Here is a 10966-nt window from a genome sequence, read left to right as displayed (position 1 = left end):
TGTGGCAATTTTATGATTTAAGAGTCGAATTTGGGCAATGGATTTCTAAAACAATTATTGTTGCTAACAAAATTCCATCTCAGCAATTGAAATGAATTCCAGACGCGCTTTAGGGAACATATCTAAACATATTCCTCTCTTTCGCCACCCCTTTGTCATCCCCCAATCCCAAGGCGTTTTACCTTCCATTGCCATCCTCCCGATATATCTCCACGATATAAAATCTATCAAGTGGTCCTGTGTTCACATCCTGGGTGAAGCTTTCGGACACCTCCAAACAAAAATCCTCGAACTCCAAGGTGGACAATTTAAACGAACTGGCCCACCATCCCTGAATATGTGAAGTTCACACGCCTGTGGTCTAGTTCGGGGTGAGCTCTAGCCTTACCTAACCAAACCAACCTTTCATATTGAATCATTGAGTGAAGAATTTAGGTTTTATCTCAATCATCCATTAGCAGGTATGTCCAATGAAAACTACCAAGCGTCGAACCTCACGGGTGTATTGGAGAGAATGTTTGGTTAGCAAGTGTAGCCATTGATTTTGATGACGAGATTGGAGAAATATGGGGGAGATATTTTCAAAGTTTATCCTGGAGCGTGATTGACAACTATAGTTAGCTAAATTTTTTCATGAATGGTCATGTTATTTTTGTCTACCCCTGAAAACATTCCACATTCCACCGGAGGTGTTGTGTAAGATTTTAAATATGTTGCACAATTTAAATAGGGAGTAAGAGGAAATATCACCATTAATGAAATGCCGATGGTAACATTTGGGTGCCGTGCTGGTATCCTCGCCCTCTGGAAAATCCTGGAATCATTTCTTGGTAGGAGAATAAACACCTCGGATAATATGTGTTTATTAGTAATCGACTACTAAACAACGCAACTGGCCACAGCGAGCAGATATATTATAAAGATAGCGGAGATAGAGTGTTACGGGGGTTTTTCACGATATTTTCAAGTGGCTCTACGTCATAAGGGCCATCAGCCAATCAGACGCCTTAATTCTTTTTTATATATTTTAAGGCTAATATTTAGCTTTAATATTAATTTTTCGACTTTAATATCAACATTTTCGTATTCTACGGAAAAAAAATGAAGGGAAACGATGTAAATCTGATACATAACAAATTTTATGCAACTGGCCCATTGTGGGGTACTTCGTAGTTACCATAAAATTGTATCGAATTTTTAAAACTATTCATCGAATTAGAAAAAAACTCATTCTTATAAAACTTTTGTAAAACAATTTTTGTGTCTACACGTTCGTGAAAGAATTGTTTTTTCTTCGTTTCTTAATACAACATTAGTCCAGCAACCATGTAGCTTATGTGTAAAGAAATACAAAAAATAAATAAAAACGACTGGCTTGCATAAAACTTTTTAAATACTGTATCGATTTTTATGTTCTTCAAATTCGAAATAAGTAGTTCATTTTTTATTGCAGGCTTTAAAAACCGTAGATTAATTTGGCCAATACCTTCTACATGTCGATGCAGATACGCCCTGGGTAGTGTGCTAACTAAGTACTGCAGCCGTGATAAAAACCTCAAATGGTGATATCCTCTCTTTAATGTAAAACTCCGCTACCGTCCATGGTTTCGACACTCTGTCACTTTCAAGGTAAACCTTAGCAATACATATAGCAAGGCGAACCTTGAAAATGACATCGAATGCCGATGCCATGGTCGGAAGTGGAGTTTTACATTGAAGTGTTGAAATTACCATTCGTAAATTTTATCATGGATATATCGCGTTTCCACCAGCTCAAGTCCGAAACGATTTTACACCTAAGTACTGCGGGACAATGAAAAAATTGATTTCGCAATCGAAATTCAGGGGAGAGGAGACGATGACGTGTTCAAACGTCACTGTTAACTCTGCTCTCTGTCTCCGCTGAGAAATGTTTCCCCCCCCCCCCCTCCCCCATTTTCCCAGGTATCTCTCTCCGTCTGTCTCTTCTCCCATTTGACTACTCCTACCCTCCCCCCTCCCCTCTCCCCCTCCTCCACTGGCTCCTGGCCCACCTCCACACCCCTTCTCCCCGCCCGCCCCTCGCAGCCCTATTCAGTGCCTCTTCGTCCTTTGCCGCGCCATCGCGTCCGCGCCTCCATCTTCTCCTCCCATCTACCCCAGCGCCCACATGTGCTCCAGGGGCGACTCTACCGCGCCGTGTCGTCCTCCGCTCCCTCGGCTGTCTCCCGCACTCGCGCCGTGCACCTCCTAACCGCGGAGGATCCCGCATGCATTGTTGAATGCATTATTGCGCGCGTAGAGGATTGTGATTGTTGGGTTGGTTGGTTTTGTTGGTTGGTGTTGGTTTGCGACGTTCCGATTGTTGTGGTGGTGGTGCTCAGTGGTGGTGTTGGTGCGGGTGGGCGGGCGGTGGTGCCGGCGGTGGTGAAGTCTGCGAGTGATGACGGTGAGCTACCAGTACGAGGTGGCCTCTTCGACGAGCGGCGGTTTCACGCGCCTCCTCTTCAAATGGCGGGGGTCGCTCTGGAAGCTCATCTACCGCGAGCTGTTCCTCTACCTCGTCGCCTTCGGCATCCTCTCGGCCCTCTACAGGCACGCCTTCGGCGAGGAGCAGAAGAGGCAAGTGCACGCTTACAAAACATATGTATATATCTCACCATGTTCACTCGACCAATCATAATTATGTTTACGTCTCCAGATCTGTTACTCGATCGAAACTTTCGTTTACATGCAGACGTCTTGAGGAAACTTAGAGTCGGCATTATTCAAGGGATAATTCACGGGATTCCCAAAGGGTACTTTATTGGGTACATGGTCGCAACGTTTCAATGCCATCGTCATCGGGGGTATAATATAGAGAAGACAAGTTCTAGTTAAGTCCACATTCTACCCCTCAAAACGATGGCAGACTTGGCCCTTGAAATGTTGGAACATGCACCCTAAACAATACCCGATGAAAAACCCGAGAATTATTATTGCTGATCATACACCGGAATGTTCTACGACTTTTTTCAACATATCGATGGCTAAGTTCTAACAAAACGTATCTCAAATTCGGCCGGTTTGAGACAGGTATCTTAAACAAATTGTGATAACATTAAAAAAATAAAACACAAACAAAAAACAACTCTTTGTTTGCATATGAATGCTTCTTTTTCAATTTTATGAACTTTTGGTGTCTAATTTCAGAGTACAACTAAAAAAATTAATCCTTATTTATGCTCCTCTGTAAGGTTGCTATTTTTGAGATACGTGTTGTTAGAACTTAGCCATCGATATATGCCTGTATCTACACATGTAAAACTTAACTTATAAGAAAATTCTGAGGCAAAGTCTTCAAATTTGATATGCGCGTATATGTTATGAAGGATGAGCTCCTCCTCCCCTGAAAAAACAAGGTGATAGCATAAATTTTAATAAGCAGTACTTCACGATAAAAGATTGGTTGTGTTTTGCCTTGATTTTCGTACACACTACTTCAAAACTTACGGTATTACCTTGAAAAAATCAGGGTTCTTTTACAGCATGAAAATATAACCTATAGGTAGGAGCTGTGGTAAATATATTACAATTCAACATCACTATAGCTACTGAGATAATGCTGAGGGAGAATATTTAAGGAACAGGTGAATCTTGGTGATTTTCCATTTTTATATGCCCTGAAAATGTATCATACTGTATGTTTTGAACATGTAAACCGTCCGAGAATATAGACAATACGACCGGTTGAACAAAATTGAGGCAACATCTATTGTATGCACACTGTTATTGGATTGATCCCGCATCTGAGTTGACTACTTATTCTTTCGAAAAGTCAGTGCAGTGTGGCCACTCACTTCCACCATGCTTAAGAAAGAACTATTCAGCTCCTCATTGGCTCTGTCGTCGAAAGTGAAAAATATGGTCATAAAAATGTCGTCGAAATATGCTGTTGTAGCATCTCAGTTGGTGCACAGGTTCTCACGAAAAATAGCAGAATAACACGATAGAAAGAATCATTTCATACATTTAGTTGACCTTATATTAACAGACTACTAATATTATTTAATACTTGACCTTCATAATAAAACAATCGATTTTCATCGAATGTGATCTTCAGAAAACGTGACGAAGGAAATCCTCTCTTTCTAAAAGCTATGGCGGACGGGTATGGTAAAGGATTGATAACATTCTTCATTCATGACAGTTAATACAATCTCAAGGCATTAACTATAGGGGATAGTCATCGAATATATTCGAACCCCCTTCGGCAATTCATTTTTAAATCGTTATTTTGAGGTTTATCTGTTTAATGTGACAAAGTAATACTAGAAATAATATCTTTGTTACAATCAGCACTTAAACAGCTTATTCACCCCCTGCCAACACACCCTAGAGGTGGCTCGCAGGGTATTTTGTGGATAGATGCAGATGATCTGTTAAGGTCTTTCATCTTCTTCAGACAAAGCTAATACGGAGGAAGTCAAAGCAGATTTATTTTTGCCAACCTATACTATTCGTATTTTATCTTCATATGTTATAGTGAACTCTCACCGAGGCCCAAATATTATGTTAAGGCAAACTCTAACAGAGACCGAGACCCTAAGGTTTTTTGGTTTCCGGCGCGTGCCCTGGCATTTATTTTGATTTACTGTTTCGCCTATGTTTTTGGTCACCGGCTCGGTATCCTTTCCCCTTAAACTGTGATAGCGTGCGTGATTGACACTGACGAAATTCATCACTGATAAGCATACCTGAGTGACGAAATGCATGCTTGCTATTTTATTTGCCTTGAGTTGTACGCTTTTTTTCTTTAGTTGCCTATAACACTCCAGTTTTCGTCATCGATAACCCTTGGAATCCCTCCTTCATATTTCCCCACATTAGATTAGGCCCGTAACCTCGTCAATTTCCTTTTAAATGGCAAGGCTTGCTACCCAAACATTCCCTCTTAGTACACCCATGACTTTCGACGCTTGGTAGTTATTTTTGGACGTAACTTTTAATGGAATAACTTATAAGCCAGATACAGTGATAAATTATATTTTTTGGAGATGATTTTGTCAGGAGAATGAAAATGGAATGTAAAATATCTTGGGATAGGGGGATGACGAAGAAGACGATAAAGAGAAGAATAAGTTCAGAGCTCCCTAAACATCGTAAGGAATTCATATCAATTTCTGGTTTGCACTTTTGTTTACAACCAACGAATTTCTAATGGGCCCTTTCCCAAATTCGGCTTTAAACTTATCAAATGCCCAACTCCAGGTAAAAATTTTTATAGCTCTATTTAGGCGTGCTATCATATGAAGGTAACAAATATTATGAAACGCAAAGGTGCTCTTGTTTTACTAAATCATTCGTAGCATAGTACCCGAATGAAAATCCTGGCCCCGGGGGATATCCTGCCCCATATACCGAGTGTGTGTGTGCATCTTTACGTGCAATTTTATGTGCAATTTTCTCTTGCTGTTTATCATTCCCCGCGTTATTTTTCCCTCTTGCTCCAATTAAAGTTTTCATCCTCCAATTACCCTCTTCATTTTTGGTGCCTCAAAATTGTACGGCCTTGGGATTTAATTCCCATTTATATTGCATTCATACATTCGTTCTTCATTCACTAGTGCGAGAGTCGCCAACTCCGGACGCCTTTGTTATGACATTTACACTCAACGGCATCATTCCATAATTTACCGTGCGCGAAAACCATTAAAAGACGTAATATCTTTCTCCTCTATCCAGATTGTGTGAGAAATAATATAACCTTTATTTTTAAACAACTTTTTTTGTCATCCCAGCAGGTTATTTATTTTTTTCCGCACTATGGAAAATATTTAATTGAGCCCCGGAAACATGAGCACCGTTCTGTGAGCTGTGTTGAAAATAAATACTGGCTAATAAGTCGTTTTACTGAAGATAAACAGGATATGGTATCAGCGGAATCTTAAAGATCAAAGATAAAGCGATTTGAATAAAACGAGGTTACCATTGCATGCAAGAATTTTCCGGCAATATTTTTAGTATTTCTTAATAATATACAGGGTGTCCCATTTATCTTGACCACCCGAAATAACTTTTTGTCCAGATGCAAAGTCAAAAATGTGTCAAGCAAATGTCCATCAGGCGTCAGTGGGACATTAATTAGCATTATTTCCTTCCTTGTAGCTTTGTTATTTACAAAGATATGATCAGCGGTATTTCTTTATTAAATGGCATCATTTATTTTTTGTTCGGCAATCCATTTCCTCCATTTTAAAAAACCATGCCGCTATTCATATACTTGTAAATGACAAAGCTACAAGGAAGGCAGTCATGCTGATTAATGTCCCCCTGACGGCTAATGAACATTTGCTCGACACATATTTTTGAATTTGAATCTGGACATAAAGTTACTTCGGGTGGTCGAGATTAATGGGATACCCTGTATATTTTGTTTTAACTTTTGTGGAAACTCACCTACAGAACAGCTGAGCTTACTTTGTTTGTGAATGTCACTTATCCTCAAGAGCCATCACTTTCCCTGTCCGTGACCCCTCAGAAAATTATGATAACAACAAACTATTGCTAACTAAACTTGGTGCCAAGATTAGCTTATAATTACCGAACGAAGTTGCTATCATAATTATTTCTTTCAATGTGAATTCAAGAATTCAACCACCATTTTTCTAGTTATACTTCTGGAGGCTTCCATATTCACTTTATCCTTTTATCATCGTTATCTTTTTAATGGTGCTATTATTTAATTACGGCGAAGCAAAAGATTCTAATCGCAACATTTTTCAAGAGATTTTCAAGCCCGAAGGAATAATTATTCGGATACACAGAAGTTTTACTACCACTACAGTACCCACTCCGTGGCCCAGTTTTTACGACCCTTGACTCCTGGCTGGGGGAACTGGGTTCGAAGCTCTTGTAACGCAACAGAATCGCTGAAGATTTTTTTCCATCATAGTTTTTAATCTCGTTAAATACTGAGGATGTGTCCACCGTATTTATTTGTTATTTTTCTTTGTTACTGTTTAATTTGTCATCTTATTAACTTCTTAGTTTCATTTTTATTTTTAAATTTACACTTTAAATAGGCATTATTCCTGTATGTTTAACATTTTCTTTAAAATAAAAAAATCCAATATTTTGACTTAACTCGCCCTTGGGAGTAGATAATTGAGTATTATTAGGGCGCTATACACGGTGAATGATCTTGCGAATGATCACTTGATCATGCACAGAATCATGCGAGCAAAATAGAACGTGTTCTAATTTTCATTGAATGATCATGCTCATGAAGGTTCATTCGCGAATTGTTCCGTTACACACGGTGAATGATCATGCTTATGATCGTGCTGAATGATCATGCGAATGAAATCATTCGCAGTGTATAGCGGCCTTTAGAGAAGTATTTTATATCGCCCATATTCTATTCAAGTTATAATCGTAAGAAAATGTTTCTCGAGTTTTTAGTATCGAGATGCATTTCCAATTCGACCGACGGTGTTAGTGAAAAAGTGTTTTTTTTTTAGTTTCATTGCTATTCTTTCATGGAAAATTGAAATTGTAAATAAAGAAAGCGCAAGTAGCTTCGTGGGAGTGGTATTCCCTTGCTGCCTCTACCTCCTTTGACCGTTCTGTGAAGGCATTTTTAGTTCCTGCCGATATCGCGGCAAGGTCGCTCGCGAAAGCCGGAACTCGCGGATGCATCGGCCGACAAAGTGGGAAAGGGGAAGTCCGGATCTTTTCGGCGAGTGGGGAGAGAGGTAGGTAAGGCTGGAGGCAATCGGCTAGGTCGGGGGCCGACAATCCGTGTAGGCGGAATATGCCCGTGTTGACTCAGGGCCCTTCAAAATATATATATTCGCGCTCTTTAAAAAGCAGAGTTGTATTGGATAAAAATTTAATCTAATGGCATGCCACTTATAAAGGGGAGCGTGATAGCCTAGTCGGCTTCAACCCGCTGCTTAACAGGAGAAGCAAGCTAAACTTAAACACAAAGAGAACGCTATATCTATCCATGATACGTCCACTAATTACCTACGGCAATCCCGCCTGGGCAAACACCAATTACACGAACTTAGAAAAATTGTGCTCCGCACAGAAAAAACTGGTACGACGCATGGTAAATGCTACGTATTTCGTCAGGAACGGGAGTATCTAAAATGACTTAAAAATCCCTCCTCTTGACCAACACCTCACAAACATAAAAGACAAATTCAAAAAATCCCTCACAAACATTAACAACACACTACTACACCACATTTGGAATTACGAACCCAACCCACACTTCGAACATCGCAGACCAAAATACCCAATTCGCTTAGCGCCACTAACACCACAACCAAAGAACACTTGCACCTGAACAAAGAAGAACACTATAATACCAAGACGCCCAGCAAAGAACAACACAAGTCATAAATCAATACACTAACACAACAATTATATAATACGCCCTATTTTAAAACACGCTCAACATAACCAAACAAGACCAACGTGCGATTAGCAGCCACGGCAGAACATCGCATCAGATGCGCACTAGCGCAGTCCAATCGTCCTGCGTCCTAGTCGGCGGAGCGCTTCGCTGCTGATCGAGGGGTTCCTAGTACCTACTAATCGTACAAGGTAAAATTATCTTTCCATTTTTATACGTATGGAGATTGGGAACGAGGTCATCCTTGATACTATTTGTGAAAATCGTGTTTATTGCTGCATCAAAGATAGGATTAATGCGAGTTTCTCAACACCTTGGCCGGCTTTCTCTCTGCCTTTCAAATTTATCGCACATAATCACAATTTCAAATCTTTTCTGATGAAAAATATGAATAAAAGATAGTGTCCGGCGTGATGCGGTGGAAATCTTTGATATTATTAAAACAACTTGTCTGTTTCCACACTATTTTATTTTCACCGACCATGGTTTCGGCACCTTGACAATGGCACAAGTTGCCGAAGCCATGGTCGGTGAAAATAAAATAGTGTGGAAACAGACAAGTTGTTTTAATAAGCTGAAGAAAAATATGAATGCGTGATAGCCTAGTGGGTGGATCATTTAGCCTACCTATCGAGGGGTCCTGAGTTTATATCACGGATGAAACCCTCGGACACTCCCAAGTAAAATCCTCGAAGTGCTAAGCGGCCCAGGGAAAGGAATAAGCCCCCCCTCCTTTACCCTGAATATGTGAAATTCACGTGCCTGCAGTTTAGTTCGAGGAGAATTCTACCCCCACTTAACCATACTAACCTAACTTGAATCACTGTGTGAGTGACTGTAAATTTTCAACTCGTTCATAATTATCGTGGCAGTGAACTTATTTCACCATTTCATTTTGCAACAACAAATAACTTATAGTCCAGGCATTACCTTAGTGGAGCTGAATATGAACACATTTTGATCATGTCGATTCTTTCACCATGAAGCTATTTGGAAGCAACAGTCGACTATGAATTATCACTTAGTTTGATGAAAGTATCTAGTAAATAAAATAGAGAATTGTGCAGAAGTAGGTAACCTTTGATATTTGTCAATTAATGAAAAAATGATTTTGTTTCGTATTAAAAAAACGTTTAAAATCATAGTTGATGAGGTGGATAATACTACACATGCAGAGCCAATTTGACCTAGTCCGAGTCAAGCTATCCTAGAGATCAACAATCGCAAGTATTATGGTCCCTCATTGTACGCGGAAAAAACGACATCTTAAATATATCGGTTCTACAATCCTTTTTCCTAATATTATCCATGTGATAGTTTCGACCATAATAATTAGGATCTATTATGATCTAGAAAAATGACTAATGTAGCTGAAGCAGATGACGTTTGCAAAACTAATGGACCTGTATTTTTATTCTTAACTAGGCGATCCTAGAGGAAGATTTATTTTACTAATACTTCAAAATGTGTGCATCTTGGAATATATGAAAGGCGGTAGGTATCGAATGAAAAATATCAGTTGACTGAGGACGATACAAAAATAATAAGGGAACGTGACTTTTCTTTATTATTATAGAGGTTTATTTGGAGAAACTTCCTCGATTTCAATACTAGTGGTGGCAGAAACAAATTTGTGAATTTGGTCAAATGGTAGGTACGGGGATTCCTTGCTTGCTATGCAAATTTTATTTTTTTCTGACTTATTTATTGGAGTCCAATGGAATAAAAAAATAGAATAAATGTATTTCTGGCAAGGTGAACTGCCACTACACTTAAGAAAACGAAAAATGTCCATTCCCACCTATAGGGAGAAAAAATGGCGCCGGGTGAAATTTGATACGTGATTTAACACCCTTGCAGTTAAAGAATGCTTATTATTTGTCATAAAATATCCCTCTTTTTTACAGTTGCTTTAAAAAGAGTTGTACCGAATGAATTTTCTGTTCAGAAAAAATCTTTTTCCGCAAATTAAAACCCATTCTTTGCATGTCACTGCGGTTAATTGGCTTAATTTCCACTCAGTAATGATAATTCACATGGTGTTATACAGTCCTCCTGTTTTAACAAACTGTTATCCTCTCTTCATTCATCATTTTACTCTGTCGTACTCTAAGCTCACCCCAACCTCCGATATTTTTGATCATTGAGAACATATGTAAGAGGCTCTAGTCCGTCTCACAGAACCTTTATTTAAGCTGCAATTTTGGGAACATTTGAATATACTGTCTAAAATTCCAACGGTGTAGCGATGAGTTCACAGTGATCAGTTTTTTTTTCTCGGTATGTTTGATGTAGAATTTGCGATCGCAAGAAATAGTGGTGAAAAGTTATGAATTCGATAGATCTCAAAATCACGAATTTAGCAGATACAATAAATACAAATGTGGTTAAGTATTAAATATTAATCATTGAGTGTTAAAAGATCCAAAAATACATGTAAAAAAACACGACTCTCTCCGAACGATTTAATGAACAAGAACTTTAATGACGCCACAAACTCATGAAAAGTGGGCGGCAACTAGAGCATTATTTTCATTTTAAAGTTGTGACTGAATGAGGAAGAATTTTTTTCGTTATTACTTT

At 39.0% G+C, this 10966-nt stretch overlaps 1 protein-coding gene across 1 annotated transcript in view; it reads left to right on the top strand.

Moving 5' to 3' along the window:
* The first annotated feature begins 2085 nt into the window (after positions 1–2085).
* The window catches only part of LOC124157945 (bestrophin-1-like), a 126930-nt gene continuing 118049 nt past the window's right edge, over positions 2086–10966 (top strand). Inside the window, exon 1 of the mRNA XM_046533053.1 lies at positions 2086–2601. Coding sequence (XP_046389009.1) covers positions 2423–2601 — 179 coding nt within the window. The 5' untranslated portion in view covers positions 2086–2422. The remainder of the gene's footprint in view (positions 2602–10966) is intronic.

Source organism: Ischnura elegans, chromosome 4, assembly GCF_921293095.1.
Source record: "Ischnura elegans chromosome 4, ioIscEleg1.1, whole genome shotgun sequence".
Taxonomy (NCBI): domain Eukaryota; kingdom Metazoa; phylum Arthropoda; class Insecta; order Odonata; family Coenagrionidae; genus Ischnura; species Ischnura elegans.
Note: the sequence above shows the minus strand (reverse complement) of the source record. Positions and strands in the feature narration are given on the sequence as shown.